The sequence below is a fragment of the Lathamus discolor genome, chromosome 5 (assembly GCF_037157495.1).
Source record: "Lathamus discolor isolate bLatDis1 chromosome 5, bLatDis1.hap1, whole genome shotgun sequence".
Lineage (NCBI taxonomy): Eukaryota > Metazoa > Chordata > Aves > Psittaciformes > Psittacidae > Lathamus > Lathamus discolor.
The window spans coordinates 6,484,364-6,505,342 of NC_088888.1; the positions used below are offsets into that span (position 1 = coordinate 6,484,364).

Consider the following 20,979-nt stretch of genomic DNA (forward strand, 5'->3'; position numbering starts at 1 on the left):
CTGCATGGGGAAGCACCCGGCCCAGTCTGTCCCCTCCCAGACCTCTCCCCCTTTGCCTGCCAGGATACACAGAGCAGCAGGAACCAAGTCTGCCTCAGCGTTTATAAACCCCCCCGGTTGCTGTTTCACAAGGGAGCTGGGCAGAGAGTCCAGCTGGGCTCAGGCCCCCACGTCAGGCTCAGCGTGGGGCTGGGACCTTGCCGTCTGGTGCCCGGAAGCTGGTCAGCACTGGTGTGTGCAGGCATGGAGATCCCTGCTCTCTGGAGGCAGCACAGGAACAGTTCATAGCCCCAGGCCAACCCCAGGGCCACGGCTGGTGCTAGGAGTTGATTCAGGCCCTTGGAAAGTGGCCAGGGACCAGGCCAGTGCAGCTGCAGCTCCATAGGCAAGGTGAAGGAAGGCAGGAGGTGCTGGATCCATCAGCAGAGAGGGCAGTTCACAGTTGTGCTGCTGGGGCAAGCCAATTCCTTCCCCAGTGGCCAGCTCTGCCTGCACACTCATGCTGCCCAAAGGAAGACGAGGGCAGAGGGAGGCCTGGCTGGGGCAAGATGAACCGAGCTCACCGTTTCCTTGATCGAAAGGGCTAAAAACTCATGCAGGCAGTAGAGCAAGAGGTCAGTGTGTGGAGGGGCGAGGGCAGGGCGGTGGAGGGACGAGCCGACATCAGCCCTGGGAGGACACGATGGGGCGGCTGATGGTGCTGTTTGTCGTCATGGCCGAGAGCTCCCATCTGTAACACAACGATGGGGTACAGTGACAGAAAGCATCACCACAGTGCCGAGGGCTGGAGCAGCCCAAGGAGAGGGAGCACCCCCGGGGTGACCTCCCAGCAGGGCACACAGTACCTGATGTCGTGGGGAAGGCAGGACTGGTCCAGGCTGTACTGAATCACTGCTAACTTACACAGCGTCTTTAGGCTGGGGCCTGCGGGGAGAGGGCAGTTAGGCACAGCGGGCCTCGGCCGGCCACTCTGGGGTCAGGAATTGTGCAGTCAGGACCACAGGGAACCGGGCAGAGCACCCTGGCCACCCCTATGAGGGACAAGGCAGGGTGCACACCAGGGGCAGGCTAGAGCAGTCTCGGGTGCTCCCACAACAAGCCTGTGTGTAGGAAAAGCCATGAGGCCAGCCTTAAGGCATGTACACCAGCCCGACAGCTGCCTGCCAACAAGAGGCAGGGACTCGGAGCCATTGAGGACATGGGATGGTGCTTCGCAGCAGGGCCCGCTCACAGGGCACCCTGTGCTGAGAGGCACAAGCTGGGCAGGGAGCGCTCACGTACTGAAGTCGAGGATGTAGAGATCCGAGTGATCCATCAGGTCGAATTCATCACCCATTCCCTCCTCCGGAGACGGGCTGCAGAAGCCAAGAAAAGCGTCAGTCAGCACCAAAACACTTGTCCATCAGTTACGGTCCCTTGGTGTCCCCCAGGTCCTCGCAGAGCTGCACAGAGCCGGGCGCGCAGACGCACACCACCTCCTCTAAGCCATGGCAGGGAATGGGGGAGCTGCCCCCTTCCCACCAGCAAGCACACTGACTCCAGCTGCGGGCCTGCCCTGTCCTTGGTGCTTTGCTGCGCCTCCCACCCACAGGAACACGGACCAGGCTCCGGCTGGTTTCACACCGCCCTTTCCCCGGTGTCCCCCCGGAATCACTATGGGCTCCAGGCAGTGCTCCCTGGTTGTACCGAACTGGGGACAGCGTTTCAGGCTGTAACGGAGCGTGCGACAGGCTCTGGTCAGGGCCGCAGGCACCCACAACGATCCCAGTTTGCCACGTTGGTCCTGGAGTGGCAGCAAGGAGCTACGGCTCCAGGCATTCCTAGGGAACAGAGAGCCTCACCTATGGCTTCCTGCCTCTGCACCCTCGATGGAACAGCCACAGCACCCAGGAGACTGGGCACCCTTAGCACAGAGACCAGCCTGTGCTGGAGCAGAGGTGCCTGGGCCAGCGGAAGCACTCCCATGGCGGGTGGTGTTTGGAGCATTTGAAATGAAGGAAACGGGTTTGAAGTCCTGCTTTGGTTTGTGACAAGGCAATCTAGCGTGTCCTCACCGCTTAGCTGGGACCTCAGGCAGCGACTTCGCACCCCCGTGTCACTCGCTTCCCCACCTATGACCCACAAGACAGAACCTGCACCCCCCGTGTTCCTATAACCCCAGCACAAGCTGCAGAGCACAGCTCCCTGCCCACACGGACCTGCCGCTGATGGATCCCATCCGCCCGGATACAGGCAAGAGCCCCTTTAATTCCAGCCCTGTGTGCTCCCCACGCCACAATCTAATCTCCCATCCACGTCACAGGAAACCCTAGACCATCCCTTATCTTTCAAAGGAAAGCAGCAGGCACCTCGTTTGTGGGTTTAATCACCAAACTGCAAGCAGCTAGGGAAAGCCTGGAGTTCAAGAGCAGGAGGCAGCCGGAGTGCAGCACAAGTGCTCTGCCCACTGCAGAGCAGCTCAGCAAGCTAGAGCTCTGCATCAAGCCCCTGCATCAGCATCTGTTCACTTAAACTCTGTTTTACAGCATTCCCTCTCTGTCTCGGTCTTCCCTGCGGATGGCCTCTGCATGCTGAAGGGTCTGGGAGGAAACCAGACCAAGGGCTGTGACACGGCGGAACGGGAACACTGAGCTTGGTGCTACAACACTCCCCGGTCACCTAAATGGGACACAAGGGACAGGATTGCTGCTGGGCACAGTGGCAGACCCCAGCTGGGGAAAAGAGCAGGGTCCGGGCAGGACCCTCACAGGGGATGAAGCATTGGGGATGCCTCAGGAGCCGGCACGCCGCAGAAGTGCCTCTTGAACGGCGTATGGAAATGCTGTAAGGGAAGGCAGGACACAAAGGGGTTGTGCAGGCCCATCCTCCAGCGCTGCTCCTGGAAAGCTGACCCTGGTTCATCCTCCAGGAGCCCTCCCAATCCCAATCCCCCTCCCCCTCCCCGGAGCACAGGTCAGGAGCAGACCACAGGGAGTTCTCCATTACACCCATTTCCTGGAAAACTTATCTCTCCAGGCAGCTCCAGAACACACCTGATAACTGCCACAGGAAGCCAGCGCTGGCCCCACCGCCATCCCCCCTTCCCCACAGCCTTCCTCCAGTCCAAGCAGGCTGCATTCCTGGCTACCAGCAGCTCTTCCTATCCCAGACGAGGGACCACAGAGACCCAAAATCAGCAAGGTTGGAAAAGAGCCCTTTAAGCTCACCCAGTCCAACCGTTCCCCAGCACTGCCAAGGCCACCCCTAACCCGTGTCACTGAGGGCCTCGTCTACGTGGTTTGTGAGCACTTCCAGGGCCGGTGACTCCAGCCCTGCCCTGGGCAGCCTGTTCCAATGCCTGACTGCCCTTTGGGGGAGGAATTGTTCCCAGTATCCAGTCTAAACCTCCCCTGGTGCAGCTTGAGGCCGTTTCCTCTTGTCCCATCCCTTGTTCCTTGGGAGCAGAGCCCAGCCCCTCCTGGCTCCATTCTCCTGTCAGGCAGTTGCAGAGAGCGATCAGGTCCCCCCTGAGCCTTCTCTTCTCCAGACTGAACCCCCCAGGTCCCTCAGCCGTTCCCCATCACACTTGTGCTCCAGGCCCTGCACCAGCTCCGTTGCCCTTCTCTGGACCTAGTGATGAACCAGCCCACATTTGGGTTGAGGCTGGATTAAAGAAGAAGTTGAATCCTGAAGCTGTTCACTGCAGAAAACAAGGTGCTGCTGCACTGCCTGGCAGAGGTGGACCAAAGCCCAAAAAGCTGCTGTCAAGTTTGTTGTGGTTTGCTAGTATTTCCTTGGTGTGCCTAGGTTTAACATCAGCGGTCGTAACAAATCCACACCGCAGGACCCGAGAGCATCCGAAACTACCATCAAGCCCTACCAACCCTTCTAGCAGCACCCAGCATCTCCCGAGCAGGCTGGACAAACCCAGCACCGCTGCACACCTCACCTGCACTAGCACTGCCCCACACACATATGGACATCCTAGAGCCAAACATCCCCCCCAGCTCCCCTGGGGCACGAAGGCCCTTCACTGTCACGCACGGGTCAGCCCATCAGCAGAACCTGCCCTCCCTTGTTCTCTGCCCAAACCTGTCTTCGGAAGTACCCCTCAAAAGCCAGGATGCCAAAGAAAGCCCCAAAGCTTTCTAAACCATGTGGAGGGCTGAAAGCATTTCAGATGTCTCTGCAAGGCAGATGCTGGGACACAGGCCTGTGCTCCAGAGCTGCAGTTTGTCGTTACAGATAGCATAGAGCGTGTCCTGGTGATGGGCCACTTCCTTTCTTTTAGCAGCTGTTAAGGCTCTTGGCCAAATTCAGCTGTCCTGCACACCCTGACAGTATCGCTTTCAGTGCTTGACAGCTAAATCCCTAACATCAGGTCCCTTTTGTGAATGGAAACTTTGCTAAGGAGCCCTGGCCCAGAAGAGAACATTGCCTTGTTGTGTGTGGAGCTTCTCAAACAGCTCCCAGCTGAGCTGACATCCCATTGCAGCCTGGCAGACACCGCACTCCCCAGTGAAAGAAACACAGCGGTGGGAGAAGCAGGGCAGCATACAGGGGAGGATAAATCAGTCTGAGGTCTGCTATAGATGGGCAGGTTAAGACACTGGTCCTTCTGATGACAGCATCTTCTCCCTCCTCCCCATCACCTCTTTCACAGGAAGCTTGACCACTGCACAACCCCTCCTGAACAGGACGTTACACCCTTTGGCCTCTACTTGTACAAGAAGGCTTGTCACCAGGAGATTCACAAGCTTTCTTCATCTCCCCATTAGCCTTTTCCAGAGCAGTCCTGACCTACATGGTTTCTTACACTTAACAGGGTAGATGGGACCGTTGCCACGTGCCTCTGGAATGTACCTGCCTATACCACGGGGCAGAGCGCGGAGGCGCATTGCGCTGCAGGGGATGGCAAACCCTCTCACAGAGCCACACGACTCACCTGGTGCCTCCAAAGAGAATGATTTTGTCCCCCACTCTGCAGCAGCACTGCCGGCGCCGAGGACATGGGCCTTTCCCCTTGGGCTCAATCTTCCTCCAAGAAAGAGAAACTAAGGGGCAGAAAAGAACGCAGCAGCTTGTCACAAGAGCCTGGCCAAGACTGGGAGTAAGCAGGTTATGGATTTAAATAGATCATAGCAAAACTGGAGGCCCACTGCCCCACAGGCACCAACTGCCCAACATCTGCCCAGAACTGAGCACAGGATTCAAGGTGCAGCCTCACCAGTGCCCAGCACAGGGGGATGATCGCTGCCCTGGCCCTGCTGCCACACCGGTGCCGATACAGGCCAGGATGCTGGTGGGCTTCTCAGCTTCTGAGGCAGAGGTTTTCTCTTGCAAAGCCTGGACACCAGGAGCCGCGGGCTGCCCCAGCAGCAGGCTGGCCGTCACGGGGAGCTGGACAAGGCATTGCTCCAGGGGCAGGCAGGCAGGCTCCATCCCCAGCACCCTGCTGCGGTGCAGGTCTGGAGGGAGACCCAGGAACCGGCTCCATCTGGTGGCAGGCATTGAGCGCAGAGCATCACCGCGGAGCGCGGGTTGCTGGGGCAGCTTGGTTGTGCGAGGGGAGCAGGGGGAACTGAACCAGGTGGGGAGGAAGGCAGCAGCCTTTGTCCTTGCTGCTCTCCGTGCAAGGATGCAGGGGGTGGTTAAGTGCTAATGCACAACCCCGAAACCTCCAGGAGCTCTCACAGCTAGCTCATAGATCAGCTTGGGGAGCAGCAAGTTGGCTGCTCTGAGGTGACTTCACTGTGCGAAGCAATTAGCAAACCAAATCAGTCTATTGGACCGCAAAAAGAGCCCTAGGGACCTAAAACAACTCCCAGGTGACTCAGGTACCAGCTGAAGAGCTACCCCTTCTGCTGCACAGCTCGATATGGTACCCGGGGAGCGTGGTGTGGCAATCCTGCAGCTCAAGATGAGTGGTTTCCCCAGCTACCGTCTCTTGCTCCCCTAACCCCACTGCTTCCCCTTATCTTATTTTCTGTCTGCACTTCTGCGTATTTAAGAACAGGGTTTTGCCAACCACCCTTTGGTCAGCTGTGTCTTTCAGCAACACTTCCTTTTGCATGTTTTAACTAGGGTTCAGAGGCAGTCTGAGGAAGAGATCCCCAACATGGCATCAAGCTCCTGTCAATGCTGCTGAAGAAAAGCCATTTCATTGAACAGAATCATAGATTCAACTGGATTGCAAAAGACCTTTAAGACCAACAGGTCCAGTACAGGGGCACAGTCCCTGCCCTGGCGCTGCTGCCACACTGGTGCCAGGATGCTTTTGGCCTTCTTGGCTGCCTGGGCACAAGCTGCTCATGTTCAGCACCCCCAGGTCCTTTTCCACTGAGCAGCTCTCCAGCCGCTCTGCCCCAAGCCTGAAGCGCTGCAGGGGTTTGGTGTGGCCCAAGGGCAGGACCCAGCACTGAGCCTTGCTGAACCTCACACCACTGGCCACAGCCCTTCAATCCAGCCTATCCAGATCCCTCTGCAGAGCCTTCTTACCCTCCAGCAGATCAACGCTCGCACCCAGCTTAGTGTCATCTGCAAATGCACTGAGGGTGCCCTCGATCCCCTCACCCAGATCAGTGGGTGATACTAAAGTGAAGATATTAAACAGTGAAGATATTAAATCAGTGAAGATATTAACCAACACTGGCCCTAACACCAAGCCCTGAGGGACACCGCTAGTGACCGGTCACCAAGTAGATGTGATGCCATTTACCACCACTCCTTGGGCTTGGCCATCCAAGCCAGTTTCCAACCCACTGAAGAACACACCTATCCAGGCCATGAGCAGCCACTTTCTCTAGGAGACCACTGGCAGACAGTGTCAAATGCTTTACTTCAGTCCAAACAGACAGTGCCCACAGCCATTCCCTCATAACCAGGCGGATCATCTTATCACAGGAGATCAGGTTGGTCAAGCAGGACCTGCCCTTCATGAACCCATGCTGACTGGGCACGTAAAGGCAGCATTAAGTACCTCAGCCTTTTCCTCATCCTCAGTCACTAGGTTTCCCCTCGTATCCAGCAGAGGATGGGGATTCTCCTTGGTTTTCCTTTTATTGCCAATACATTTGTAAAGTACTTCTATTATCTTTTATGGCCAGATTTAGTTCCAGATGTGCCTTCACCTTTCTAACTTTCTCTCTCCATAACCTAACATCCTTGCACTTCTCAAGGGGTGTCTGTCCCTTCTTCCACAGCTGATACGTTCTATTCCCCTGAGTTCAAGCAGTATCTCCCTGGAGATATCTCCCCCCAGGCATGCTCCCAGCCCTTGGAGAGTATGCTCCTCTGAGCACTCACACACTGAAGGGCCTTGAGCAACAAGCCGAAAGTATTAAATACCTGGATTGAATTTCCAAAGGTCATGGAAGTGTCTGTTCAGGCGTGCGTTGTAGCCACCAAATACATACAGCTCCCCGTTGTAGCTGACTGTGGGGAGTAAGCATAGATATCAGTGTGCCACCCAAGGCAGAGCCCGACAGGTCCCTGTCCCAACATCAAACACAAAGCAAAGTGGCCCTGGCTATCCACCCTCATCACCTTCACGTGCAGGGCTGTGTGCAAGACTCCTTGGTGAGCAGCAGCTCTCCACTGAAGCCAGGCTCTGTGGACCCCTTGCTAACCCCCATCTCCACCCAGCAACCAGACTCCCCCTCCGAGGCAGGCAGGAATCTCCTTCCACAGCCCTTGTCTCTCAGCAGACCCCCACTCACATGCCGAATGGCTCCGCCGGCCTTCAGGAAGCACTGGAGTTGAAGGGGAGTCCAGCCAGGAGTTTGTTTCCGTATCAAACACTTGAATGCGGTTACAGTAGATCTCATTGTTGGAGTGAAACGGCCCAAAGCGATCAGCTCTGCCCCCAAACACGTACATCTTTGTTCCAATGATGGTAGCTGAATGAAAGTCTCTCCAGCGAGCTGGCGTGCCCTGCAGGGACAGCACAAAGGGACAGGACAACAGGAAGGATGCAGATTACCCATGTTGATGAGGAGCTGGGGTGGCTGCCTTCTCCTGGAGAACTTTCCCTCTTGTAGATCCCAGCCGCAGCGGACGGAAGCTGTGAGGTAACTGTGAGGCAGCAACCCCAGGGGACAACAGGTACGAGACCCCTTCTGCAAACCAGCGTGAAAAGCAGGCACTGACCTTGGCAGAGATTAAGGTCCACATCATGTTTGTGGTGTCCAATTTGTGGATATCGTTTGAAAAGCAGTCGGCCTGGAAGACAGCAAGACACAAAGGGGTCACAAAGGGACTGGGAAGTTAGGAAGGAAGCTGTCCTACAGACCTGGAGCATCCCTTCCGAGTCAGTGCTTCCTAAAAGACACAGTGCTTGCTCCCAGATGTCAGGGTAGGCAGCACATTTATCGCTTACCATGAGGGAGCAAAGCCTATTTCTCCTCAAAGGTGTCCTGTCTCTCCCTGCAGCTTTCCCATTTATTTGGTGCTTAGTTCCTTCCCTCAAAGGAACTGTAGGTACCACGCAGTACACACATTAACAGCAGAAACTGGCCCCCATCCCATGCAGCAGAAAGGGGCAGCAGAAAGGAGCACTAATGGGACAGTCAAACTGGCTTTGCTAAGGCCACCTGATGAGGGGTAGAAGCTCAGATCACTTCTAGGAAGCGAAACATCCAGCAGCAAATACACGCGTGGTTCCAAGGATCCCACAAAACTTGGGACCCAAACAGCTAGCTGCCTGGAAACGCCTGCGTTTAGACAAAGAGCAGACTCCAGGCAGGAGAGATGGCAGGGAGACAGCGGCAGCCTTGTTTGGGACTGGTTAAAAACAAGCCCCATTTGAACTGCTCCCGCTGCTGTAATCGAGACCATGGTTTTGGCAAGCTGTTGCCCTCACAAGAAAGGGAATCACGCTGGGACTGCCGTAACAGAGCCCCAGCTTTCTTCCATAATAAACAGATGTGATGTTGCCCACGTTTTCCAGAGCCTGGCGATAGACTGAAATGACATTTACCCCCTTCTTAAGATCAGAACAAAAGGATTTGCTCAAAGGAGCACTAGGCACACTGACAGACAGTGCAGGATGACCTCCAGCTCAAGGTATTCCTAACGGGAGGGCAAGAGCTTGCTGGAGGGGATGGGCAAGATGGGACAGCAGGTACGGAACACAAGGAACATGTACCAGATTAGGAAAAAACCTCACAGCAACACTGCGGGGATTGGAAAGTGATTTTTCTGGGTCGTTTCTCAGCCAAATTAAGAGAAATGTATTTATTAAAGATGTTACGTATTTCGCTACCTAAATTTGGCTGAGAAGTGAGCCAGAAAAAAGTGGGATAAAACCCAACTATTTTTACCTATCTGTACGGTTTGGGGAAGGGAAAACCCCACCGTTTCTTTTTACGCCTACCTTCCCAAGCATCTTCTCCACAGAACAACATGCATAACCTGCGTAATTAACACCATTACTTGGCTGAGCTATAACAGGAAAGCAACTATGGATACAAATGTGCTCTGTACCCTGCCCCTCCCGGTGGCCTGGGTACCCCTCTTTCCCAAGGGATTGCCAAGTGACGGTTTCCGGGAGGACTCACCAGCTGCTCGTAACCTCCGAAGATGAACATGCTCTTTGCCAGGACACAAGCTGAGTGCCCATCCCGTGCTCCCGGGACCATTCCAGACACCTTGGGAGTGAACCACTTGTGCGTGTCTGAAACACAGCAGGAAGCAATGCTGAGCAAAGACAGCAGGCGTTGGGATGGGACAGCTCTTTACTGCTGTTCTTCATGCTTGGGGCAGAAATCCCTCTCTCACACACAGCATCTGCTTCTCTGGAGAGGCTGCAGGCTCCTCCGGGCAAGGCTGCCTGCCTGAGCCTCTGCAGAAGGACACGGTGGCAGAGGTCTCAGCTCCTGGCTCTGCCTGACCTGACAAGCAGCTCACAGTTGAAGCGTGAGTAGCACAGCACCGCTCGAGCAATTCTGTTCTTACTGTACCTCTTGCAAAGCCGACTTGCGAGTCGCTCACCAACTCTGCATTTGCAGCTTCAATTACAACGAAGCAATGACGCGGCAAAGCTGACCTCACGGCATGGAGATGCTGACTGACAGAGGAAAACCAGCCCTCAAAGCCAGGCAGAAGCCACTTAACCACAAGCTCACCGTGTCAAGAGAGCTACTGTGCACCTCTGCAGTGCAGCTCTCCCTATCTTATCTGCTCCTCTTGCTACATTCTCATCACCTCTTCAGGGGGGAGCCTTCCTCACTCTCCACCCTTCACACTGCTCCATGGGAGCCTGCACCAGAGACATTCAGCTCTAGGGCTTGGCTTGATTTAGGGGAGGACTTTAGCCAGAGCTGTTCTCCATGCCAGGGCAGCGGGGAGCCAAGCCTCGCTCCCTGCCAAGCACAGGCACCTGTCCCCAGAGCCCAGAGAGGCACAGATAAGCCCCGAGGCAGCTAACTGCTGCGAGCTGCCAAGAGCAGTGCTTATTTCAAGATGTGGTAACTCCGGAGCCAAAGCAACATTCTTCACAAGGATAACTCCTGTGAACTTGGCCCATGGCCACAGCTATGCACCTCGGCTCCAGCTGGAACCACACAAAGGGTCTTGCAAGGTCAACAGAATCCCTGGACAGCCTCTAGTAAGAAAGCTGCCGTGGCTATCAAGTTCCTTACCTTCATGGGCTGCTTCCAAGCCCAGTCATATGGTATCAGCAAGGGTTCACCCAAGCACAACATGTCAAATTAGAGATGGTGAAGACCTTGACTCGTGATCTGCTCAATGCCCCAGGGGATACAACTGCGTTTAACCAGGACTTTAACCAGCCTGATGGCGCTCCGGCAGTGGAACCTGCCCCACTGCAGCTGCCAGCCTCACTTTCCAGGACTGGCAGGGGACAGGCACAGTGTGTGCAGGCAGCTGCAGAGGGGTCGGACAGGACTCAAGTCTGGCCTGTTGTTAATTGTCACTTAATGCTAAAGCACTGGAGCTGGCAGGGGGAGCAGACAGCTCCCAGTATAAGGCCTCTGTGTAGATAGAGGCTCACTGGTGGCTTCCCAGCTGCACGTGTCAGGGGAAGGGAGAAACCCCGTGCCCAGGGAGCAGCTTCAAGCTGTGAGACATCTCCTGGCAATGAAGCGAACCCAGGACCAAGCACCACAGCAAGCAGTTCCCTTGCAAGTCCAGCAAGGCAGCTGGTGGTCAGTATTTAGATGGACTTGCCTCCAGAATCCAGACGTGCTCCCTTCCTTTCCTGACACTCACGTGCACCCAGTTCCTGACGGTGCGTGTTCTCCCCAGGCGCTCCAGCACCACGATGGAGAAGCCAACCAAGAAGCTCGCAGAGTTTATTTTCCAGGCTTATCTAACTCAACTCGCACCTTCCCTCATTTTCCCCATCCTGGCCCTCAGTCCTTCTCCATTTTATTCCTCACCCTCCTGCATGCTTTCAGAAAGAAGGAGCACCCCGGAGAGGAACCACAATCCTTAAGAGCTCCAGCCCCTTCTCGCTGCAACCTTCAGCCATGGTTAAGGGATAGCACATCACACAGAGCAAACACTTGAGCTGCAGTTACTATCAGAGCGAGCACACAACGCTGATAGAAAAGTTAAACCCAGTTTGATTACTGCACAAGCTCAGCAGTCTCTCTTCAAAGGCTTTTACAGAGAGCCAAGTGTGCAGACACACCTGGCACCCTGCGCCCCTTCCAAGCCTGCTGAAACAGGGAGCCACAAGTCCCCATGTGCCCCATGTCCTCGGGCTGTCACTTTGTGGAGAGACTGAGGGGCCACAAAAACCAAGTCTGGGAGCAGTGTGGTGGGGCAGAGAGGTCTCAGCAAGAGCAGCTGCGGCACGGAAGAGCGAGAAGCTGGAACTTACTGACATCAAAGGCATAGAGCACGTTGCAGGCTCCCTCAGTGTCGTTGCGACCGCCCCATATGTAGACGGTGTCATCTATGAGCACTGCTGAGTGCCCATACCTCATGTAGGGCACCTCTCTCACTTGATCTCGGCTGTTTGTCCACACTGGAGGCAGCTTGATCCAACGCAGAGACACTGAAAGCACAAGTTGGAGCCCACGTCAAATGCTGAGCCCGCTACAGGTGCTCACAGGTCACGACCACCCTGTCACACATGAGACTAGAGGAAACATCGGAGTACCCAAGGACTATGGACAGAAACAGGCTCAGGACAGGACTTGAGGCTCATGATGTTTGTGAAGTGACTCAAATCAGGAAGAATGGGCAGCACAGGCATAATTCGCTGTGGGACGGAACGCATCTGAAGGCATCCTTTAGACTTGAAGTGGTGCAGTTTAAGTAAAACAACTCAGCAGCTTTGTAGGAAGAGGGTTTATTTGCTTTCGCTTTGGTTTTTAAGCTCTAAAGGAGGCAGCTGCCTATCTCCTTTACCCCCATCCATACTGGAGTCCTCCCTGCTAACCTTGTGTTACTAAAAGGAGCTCCTTGCGATTACAGGTTGTGCTTCCTGGCAGCCTGCATGTCACGTTCAGCATTAGCCAGAGCAATTAACAGGTATTACAGGGTTTAATGACAGGGCAAGAGTCACAGCAAGTGTTACATGGCAAATACACCCTGCCCTTACCATGCACACAGACTCTAGTTTTGTTTTCGACACTGACACAACACAAAACATAGCAGAAAACAGTCTGCAGTTCACTTGAAACGCTATCACAGGGAGAGAGAAAGGGTCAGGCATCTTAAGAGGAGTCTAAACCCGGAGACTTAACCGAGTGTTCTGGCTCCCACCCCTTCCACACTAGGGCCATGCTGCAAACTGGATGGGGGCATGAGCCAGCTAAACATCACCTCTTTGCACCTAGTTGAGTGAGCGTACACAGAGAACAAGCGCAAAACAAGCCATGGACTATGTGGTTACTCTAGTGAGCCCTTATCCTACCAGGGTGTCCTTGTCCTAGCAGTCTGCTGACCTACAGCCCTCTGTCGTGCTCCTGAGGCTGCAAATACAGCGCTGCAGGAGGGAAGAGGCTCCCATCTACGCTAATAACTTTGGTGGCAATCAGAGTCGGGCAGCCTGTTTCAGAGCGGAACACGTTAAGGAGCAGTGGGTAAGACAACAACCAACCAAATCCAGCCAGCCACGGACCTCCAGGTACCACAGTGATGTATGTTTACCTGCGTTAAAGACATGGACGTCAATCTGCCGCAGCGTCTCATAGTCTTCTCCAGAACAGTACCCACCGAAGGAGTAGACCTTGTGCCCGACGGCCACGGCAGCGTGGTTCACCCTCCGCGGCCCACCTTCCAAGTGCACTGCCCACCGTAGCATTCCTCCCCGCGAGCCAGGCGGTCTTCAGGGCCCCCAGTGCCACAGCCTCATGCTTCCTCGGCCAGCGCGCTGCCACCCGGCTCTGTAACACAGGCAGGATGCTAAAATAACACGGCCCATCTTGAAGGTCTCCCCTGAATGACAACTACAAAGGTCACAGCACTGTACCCTCCCTCATCTGCCTCCCGACTGGAGGTGGTTTTACTGTCCCCTGGGGAAGCAGACACATAGCAGGTACTGTAAGTGAGCAAGCAGAGATGCCCTCACACACAAACCGCCCTCAGGGTGCTGTACAGGAGGCCCAAGGCAAGCACCTTTGTGAAGGCAGCAGTGCTGTGTGCCCGGCTGTGCCCTGGCCATGTACACACCACGGGCACGCCAGAACAGTTTGTCCACACGAATGAAAACACATCCTGAGAGCCAATTCTGAAGGTGAAAAGAACAGAGCCAGAGGGAAGGGAGCATGCTCTTGGGATCGGTGGTGAGGAACAGCAGAGGAAGACACTGCAACCCAAAAAACACTCAACAAAAGAAACCCAAAGAGCGACCCCCACACAAAGCAACTGCCTCCCTGATACAGGGGTGGGTGACAGCACCCCTCTTCTCAGCATCACAGGATCAGCCAGGTTGGAAAAGCCCTTCAAGATCACCCGGTCCAACCGTTCCCCAGCACTGCCAAGGCCACCCCTAACCCATGGCACTGAGGGCCTCGTCTGCGCGGTTTGTGAGCACTTCCAGGGCCGGTGACTCCAGCACTGCCCTGGGCAGCCTGTTCCAATGCCTGACTGCCCTCTGGGGAAGACATTTTCCATCCTGCAGTCTCACTTGTAACAGATGAGCCCAGACCAAGGAGTCCCTCCTGCAAAGCGGCTTCTCCCTGCGGCAACCCCTGCAACCTAAAGTGCGATCAGCAACCCAGACCGTCTCATCAAGCTCTTCTTCAGCTGAGTGGCTCCAGAAGGGCCCAGGAACAACTCCCTCTGCTACAGGCCATGTTTCACTGTGTGCCTGGGACCATCCCAGGTTCAGACCCAGCGGGTTTGGATTCTGCTCCTTAAATCACCATAGTATTTTTAAAGCCAGGCAGCAGCTCTTGTACAAGTCCTCCGCAAAGCTACAGAAGGGATGAGTTTCCATGGAGACCACCAAAGTCACCTCTCGGACTCCGATGAAGACTTCACATATCTAAATCTGTTTCCTGCCTAGTCATGGGTTACCACTGAAAACCGAACCAGTGTTTCTCTCTAAATCACTTCTTGGTTAAGTGGTTCTGTGAAAGCTCCAAGGAGCTCGGCTGGACTTTACCACCAGTGTCAACAGTTTCAACACCCTTCAGGCTGAACCTGATCGGGGAAGATTAAGAGGATTAATCTTGCTTCCAAGTTCTCCGCTTGGTTCCTTCTGGGGTAGAGAAGCAGAGCAGCCTGGCACGGCAGGCAGGCTTGGTGCCAAGCCTTTCTGGCCACAAAGGCTGGGAAGAGTCTTCTTCACACTTGGGAGTTCACTCGATCCATGTGCCGCAGAGCACGCTGCTGCTGCCGGAGCAGGACACTGGTCCTTCCACCCAACAGGAGCCTGCACAGCTTCACAATTACAATGAGTCACAGAGACACAGGAAACAAAGGCTACACATCCTAAGAAATCAATCCAGTCACTGAGAGGCAGCAGCCCAAGGGCCAGCTGGTTACAACACTGTAGAAAAGGATGTTGATGTCGTAACAACAGTGTCGTGCTGTCCTTTCCTACATCACAGTTACTGGGATAGGTTTTCCTAGAGATACCCATTCCCTGGGGCAGTGGTGGGGGTGATGGGGTTGAAGTTGGCCACGCTTTGCCTTAGCTTGGGATGGGGATACCCCTTCAGAGCAAACACATCAGGAAGCTTTACCAGCACAGCCTCCGGCTGCCACTCCTCAGACCCAGGGCACGCAGGAATGCTGTTTTCTTTCCATGAAATGAATGAATCAGAAGCGTGAAGTGATCCTTACAGGATCATATATTAAAAGGTAAAGGAAAACACAGGATTTAGCAAGCTACCAGGGCTCTTCCACACTTGACTGCTCTTCCCTACGCTGCAGTAAAAACATCCATCTTCCTCTTCTGCCACTGGCCACAGCCCCCAAACCACCCCAATATCTTCCTGCCTTTGCCAAGCACCTGCTCTCCCCTTTTCAGCCACACGCGAGGTCAGCCCCATCTCCTGAGGACTCCCCACTCCCCCATCCAGCTCCAGCCTCTCTCCTCTCCTGCCTTCTTTGGAAATCCTTTCACCGGACGAGCCTCCTGTCCCAAAGCCAATTTTCCTGCTGCCATTCCTCTCTCTGCACTATCTGCAAACACGAGTCAAACACATCTTTGAAGAAAAAAGAGAGTTATTTTCTGTCCTATAACTCCGCACACTATTACATTTCATTGTAATCCAATGATAACTCATACGACATAGATGAGGACATAAACACACCACCTTCCAACCTCACTCCGACGAGGCATTAATACATTTGGCATTAGGCAGGATGCCTTAGGTTTCTTTAAAGATTACACAGGGCACAGCCGGGGCGGGGGGGGAAAGGGGAGCAGCAAAGTCAACACGAAACATTTACTAACGATCTCCCCCAACTGTTATGCAAAATACACTCTGGGATGTCTCATTCAGGACACCAGCAGCAGGGCTGTAGGCTAGAAACCATAGAAATATTGACTAGATGGAGGCAAACTGTGCCAGAGAACCGGAGGGCACTGGCTGCAGGAGGTGCTGCACGTCCCAGTTCAAGCAAACCAGGTGCTTTTTCATGTGCACTGCAAAACTGAGCTTGAATGGTTCAGACCTCAGAGGCTACTGCCACTAGGAGCTATTGCCTCCTGCATCTATGCAGACACGGAGCTCAGCGCGTGTCTCTTTGCTGGACCCTGCTGAGCCACCCTTCTCCTCCCCAGAGCTGCTCCACCTAAAGAAGCACCAGCAACTCGTTCAGCCCATTGCTGGCTCTGTCCATCCAGAGCAACAGTCAAGCGCAGAGAATGCAGAGGAACTTGGGTTGGAAGCCTGGGTAGGTCCTGTCATTAACTGCCAGGAACAGGAACATCTCTCAAAGCCAGGTGACACTTCACCTACTGCTGAAGGACCCGATGCTGCTGCTGCTGGCAATTAAGTGACCACAGCAACGAGTTGTTCCTGTGCCACCGAGCACAGGGAAGCTAAAATTAAGAAGTGCTCAAAATAACCCGCTGTGGTCACCACCTGAAGCCCTCAATGGCCGGGCACGGCAACACAGGGTACGTGCTTCCAGAGTAAGTGGTGCAACAACTGCCACGGGGTGACTGCAGAGCAGCTCTGTCGCTGTGTCAGGCGTGCTGTCACGAGTGGAAGCTGCCAGGGCTGTTTGCAGAGGGGTATCTCTGGACATCCTTCAGCACTGCCCTTGCTCTCTGTCAGCAGAAGCACCCAGCAAAGGGACCTGTGGCTTTTCAGCTCCGTGGTCTTCTAATACAGCACCTACGGACAACAGGTCCAAATCTCTGGCTGTGCTGCTGTCTGAAACGCACATAATGCCTGAAACGATCGTCATCCATATGCCCCAGCGTTCACCTCAGAGCACCAGAAAATCACTCAATTCTCACTATCAAACCTTCCAAAGCTGTTACAGTGACACCCTCTCCTCTTCCCCTCCCCTGCAGCGCTCAAGAACCCCAGACTGGTTTGGGTTGGAAGGGACCTTAAAGCTCATCCAGTTCCAACCCCTGCCATGGGCAGGGACACCTTCCACTAGAGCAGGTTGCTCCAAGCCCCGTCCAACCTGGCCTTGAACACTGCCAGGGATGGGGCAGCCACAGCTTCTCTGGGCACCCTGTGCCAGGGCCTCAGCACCCTCACAGGGAAGAATTTCTTCCTAATGTCTCATCTCAATCTCCCCTCTGTCAGGTTAAAGCCATTCCCCCTTGTCCTGTCCCTGCAGGCCCTTGTCCAAAGCCCCTCTCCAGCTTTCTTGTTGGCCCCTTCAAATACTGGAAGGCTGTTACCAGCTCTCCCCAGAGCCTCCTCTTCTCCACCCATGAAAACATTCCATTCCAGGTAGAAAGCCACTGACCATCTCCAGGTACAGCAGCCAGGTCACAATCTCACAACAAAACCACACACCCTTAGCTCCACTCCTCGGCACAAAGAGTTCCCTTTGCTCCTCTGCACGCACACACCGAAACCTAGAGCCATTCCCCAAAGCTGCTCACATCAGCTTTGCTGCAGCCCATTCCCAAAGCAGGGAGAGAAACCCAGCAGAAAGTGGCCTGGATTTTCTGTCACCCCCAAAATTACAGCCTCCCCCCCCCCCCCCCCAAGCCGAGCAGCCTCCTGCCCCTGCAGAGCTGCTCCGGAGAGCAAATCCTACCGTGTGGCTGCCTCGGTCCCGTCTCCCCGAAGATGCCAGCCACAAGGGTTAGTAACACCTAAAATAGCCCAGCCAGCTCGCAGCAGCCCATGCAGACCGTTCTATTTCAAGCACACCCAACTTACTGTCAGCGATAGCACAAGAACCAGCCGCTTTCTTCGCTCGTGCTTGACATTTATCTGATGCTTTGACTATTTATGCTAAGGCCGTGCGAAACTGCAAGCTTGCACATTCAGCGGCTCGGATGCTCGCAATTCCAGCACCAGCGAACCAGACGGTGCTAGAAGAGCCCCTGGGCTTAACTCGGACCGATGTGGAAGCTCACGTCAGACATGGGAATCACGGACCGAGCATCCATCCCCGTGTCCCTCCGTGCCGACCGCAGCTCCACCTCCTCGTTACTGCCCAAATACCTTGCTCACCGCTGACTGCCTTTAGCCCAAAGCGCAGCTCAGAGCCGGCCCCTGCTGTGCTGGCTTCCCCCCTTTGCCACCCCAGCCCCACTGCTGCTTCCCCCCGGGGCGCAGCTGAGCTTCGGAGACGTTCCTTAACCCCCTCCCCTCCGCCTGGAACCGACCTCGGCCTCCGGCCGCTGCCGAGCTGCCTGCGCCGTGCCAAGGGCAGCCCTGGGGAGGGCGAGCCGCTAACGTGGCCGGCTGCGCTTCACACGCGGCCCCGTGCTCTGTCACACCGGACCCTCCGGGCAGCGCCAGCGAACACGGCCCCAGACCAGCCCGGCCCGTGCTCAAACTGACCAAGCCGGCGGGGATGGAGAGCGGAGGCCCGGCGGCGGCAGGAGGGCAGCGCCCGCCAGCCGGGGGCTACGGGGCCGCCCCGCGCCTCCAGCCGCCGCCGGCGGGGCTCACAGCGGGGCTCAGCGGTAGCTCCAAGCCCCAGCCCCGGCACAGCCCCGGCAGCTCCCGCTGCCCTCAGCCCCGTACCTGGCGAAGGGAAGGCGGCCCGGTCCGGCCGGGCAGCCCCGCTCCGACAGCCGCTGCCCGCCGCTCCCTGGCACTCGTAGTCCGGCGCCGCCCCGCTCGGCTCGGCCCGGCCCGGCCCCTCGGAGCCTGCGGAGCCCGGCGCGGCGGCGGAGGGCGGCGGCGGCGGGGCCTCCCGGCCCGGGACTACGGCACCCACAGGGCCCCGCGGCGACGCTTCCGGGCGGCGGCGGGAGGGGCCGGGGCTTCCCCCGGTGCATGGCGGGGCCGCGGAGCATGGGGCCGGAGCGGGTGTGTCCCGAGGAGCCGGGGCCGCCGGAGGGCCCTGACGGCGCGGCGGGATGGAGCGGGGACGAGGAAGAGGAGGACGACGAGGAGGAGGAGGAGGAGGAAGGAGGCGGCGGGTACTTGTACCAGCCGCTGAGGCAGGAGCCGGAGCAGGGCCCCGCCGACGGGCCTCCCCCCGCCGCTGAGGCGGGCCCCGGCCTGCAGGAGCGGCTGCAGGTACGGAGCGGCGCCGGGCCGGGGCTGAGGGGAGCCGGCGGCGGGGCAGCGCGCCTGACCCCCGCTGCCCGCCTGCCGCCGCAGATGCTGAGGCTGCACCTGCCCGACCCGCCGGCGGACAGCGAGGGCGAGGAGGAAGAGGGGGCGGCGGCGGAAGGCGGCGCGGCTCAGAGCAGCCGCAGCTCCATCCCCATGGACGCAGGTAACGGCGGCTCCGGCCGCGCCCTCCCGGTGCCCGGCCGCGGCCTCACGGCCTCTCTGTCCCCAGAGCACGTGGAGCTGGTGAAGAGGACGATGGCCGGCGTGAAGCTCCCGAGCCTGGGCATCCCGCCCTGGGCCAGCCAGATCTCGGAGGACCAGTGGAAGGACGTGGTGCGGCGCACGCTGCAGGCCCGGCACGGCCTCGGCGCGCCCAGGCCCGAGTGGAAGTGATGGGCACGCTGCGGCGCAGGGGCTGCCAGCCCCGGCCCTCCCTCTGCCACGCAGCACCCGCTGCCCTGGAGCTGGGCATCGAGCGGACCCGGCCAGCATCCACCTCCCGGCTTGTCCCGCATGTGAGTTGCTGCGATGTCCTTGTGCTGGTTTCCTCCGCCCCCGAGGAGCCGGGTGGCCATGGGTTTCTGTACCTTTGTGTGTGTGTGTGTGTGTGAGGAGGGATGGGGGCTTGGCTGGCTTTGCGCAGGCTTCCTTGGGACAAACACTGGATTTGGAAGTCCCTCTCCACACCTGAAGCCTGTCCCCCCAGGCTGGGGGCTGTGTGTTGGAATAGCAGAGGTGGAGTCCAGTGTTGTCTTTCCAAGAGATCAGTTTTATTTAGTTCTGTACATACAGGGACATCTGTACAAAATCCAACACTTTCATACTATGTAATGCTCTACTGAAAATAAAGTACACCATATGTACATATGAACTGTAAGCAGCTTAATACTTGTGTCCAGGGGGTGGATGCAGTAGTTAGTTTTGCTTGTTCCCTTGGGAGGAGGGCGCCAGGTGAAGTGGAAGAGGCAGCTCCAGTTCTGTCCATTTGACTGACGTGGGGAGAGGCAGAGATGAGCAGCGCTAATGCTAGAACCCAAAGGTTGAGCACGGGGCAGCCGCAGCGGGGCAGACACAGGTCGGGGCAGACACAGGTCTGCGCAGAGCAGTACACGTGGTGGGGAGGGCGAACACGTTCCCCCCTTTCTCACATGGTCCCCTTCTTAGGTGTCCAGGACACTGGAATGAATAGGCAGGAAACTAATGGTGATAAGCAGAAGTTCCCTGACCCAGAACAAGACACACAAAGCTATGAGAACATCGAAGCTGTACAGCATGTAGCCGGGACACGTTCCTGTCCTGCCACGGCCCGTTCCTCTGGCCACAGGTCAGGGGCTGCCGGCAGAGACAGACCATCAGTAGGGCAGCGACAGCCTCTGTGCACCGCAGCTCTGCTCCTTCTGCAGGCAGGGAAGAGTGGCTGCTGCCTAGCAGCGCGCAGGCTCCACTGAAGAGGAGGTGGTGGTTTGTAATGCAAGGCAAAGCGCACGCATCGGGAAAGCCTGTCCTGCACCGGGAGGAAACCTGCCCAGCCCGAGCCCTGCTGCAGGGGACACTCAGCAGTCCCCTGTCCTTGCTGCGCTCCGCGGCGCCTGCCGCTCCTGTGCGCCATCCAGCATCACCCAGAGCACGTCTACATGCTGTGCCAGGCATGAGGTAATTGAGTGGCAGCTGACCATGAGCTTGAACTAATGTTCAAAACAAGTAATAACCTCCCTGAGGTGTTTGGTAAGTCTCCTGATGAACTGGCCTGTTGCGCGAAGCGGAGGGGAGGTGGTGGGGCCCTGTGTGGCTGAGGGTGGTCTCGCATGGCCTTGTGCTCGCCAGCTGCTCCCAAGCGGTGGCGGCAGGTTTACTGTGGGGA

At 56.6% G+C, this 20,979-nt stretch overlaps 2 protein-coding genes across 3 annotated transcripts; one reads left to right on the top strand and one right to left on the bottom strand.

Moving 5' to 3' along the window:
- Positions 1–83: 83 nt before the first annotated feature.
- KLHDC3 (kelch domain containing 3) lies at positions 84–18,747 on the bottom strand. 2 transcript variants are annotated; one of them, XM_065679548.1, is made up of 11 exons: positions 18,579–18,747; positions 13,102–13,337; positions 11,825–12,001; positions 9,537–9,652; positions 8,128–8,199; positions 7,698–7,911; positions 7,327–7,413; positions 4,925–5,033; positions 1,282–1,355; positions 846–924; positions 84–730 (listed from the first exon to the last, which is right to left on the bottom strand). In XM_065679548.1, exons 2-11 carry the CDS (start codon positions 13,253–13,255, stop codon positions 664–666), a joined length of 1,149 nt encoding a protein of 382 aa, XP_065535620.1. In that variant the 5' UTR covers positions 13,256–13,337; positions 18,579–18,747; the 3' UTR covers positions 84–663. The 2 variants fall into 2 exon arrangements, with proteins under 2 accessions (XP_065535620.1, XP_065535621.1); XM_065679549.1 differs by lacking the exon at positions 18,579–18,747 and adding an exon at positions 17,763–17,878.
- On the top strand, positions 13,290–19,989 carry MEA1 (male-enhanced antigen 1). Its single transcript, XM_065679553.1, has 4 exons — positions 13,290–13,337; positions 18,579–19,079; positions 19,164–19,281; positions 19,348–19,989. The coding sequence occupies exons 1-4, from the start codon at positions 13,305–13,307 to the stop codon at positions 19,509–19,511; spliced, it is 816 nt and encodes a 271-aa protein (XP_065535625.1). The 5' UTR covers positions 13,290–13,304; the 3' UTR covers positions 19,512–19,989.
- The last annotated feature ends 990 nt before the right edge of the window (positions 19,990–20,979 follow it).

Excerpts from the sequence above, each read along its gene's own strand:
- KLHDC3 (XM_065679548.1), bottom strand. The coding sequence starts at position 13,255 with ATGCTACGGTGGGCAGTGCACTTGGAAGGTGGGCCGCGGAGGGTGAAC. Across the intron at positions 12,002-13,101 it reads CGTCCATGTCTTTAACGCAG|TGTCTCTGCGTTGGATCAAG; the intron begins GTAAACATACAT and ends TTGTGCTTTCAG. Across the intron at positions 731-845 it reads TGCCTTCCCCACGACATCAG|ATGGGAGCTCTCGGCCATGA; the intron begins GTACTGTGTGCC and ends GTTGTGTTACAG.
- MEA1 (XM_065679553.1), top strand. The coding sequence starts at position 13,305 with ATGCTTCCTCGGCCAGCGCGCTGCCACCCGGCT. Across the intron at positions 13,338-18,578 it reads CAGCGCGCTGCCACCCGGCT|CTGGCGAAGGGAAGGCGGCC; the intron begins CTGTAACACAGG and ends TCAGCCCCGTAC. Across the intron at positions 19,282-19,347 it reads CTCCATCCCCATGGACGCAG|AGCACGTGGAGCTGGTGAAG; the intron begins GTAACGGCGGCT and ends CTCTGTCCCCAG.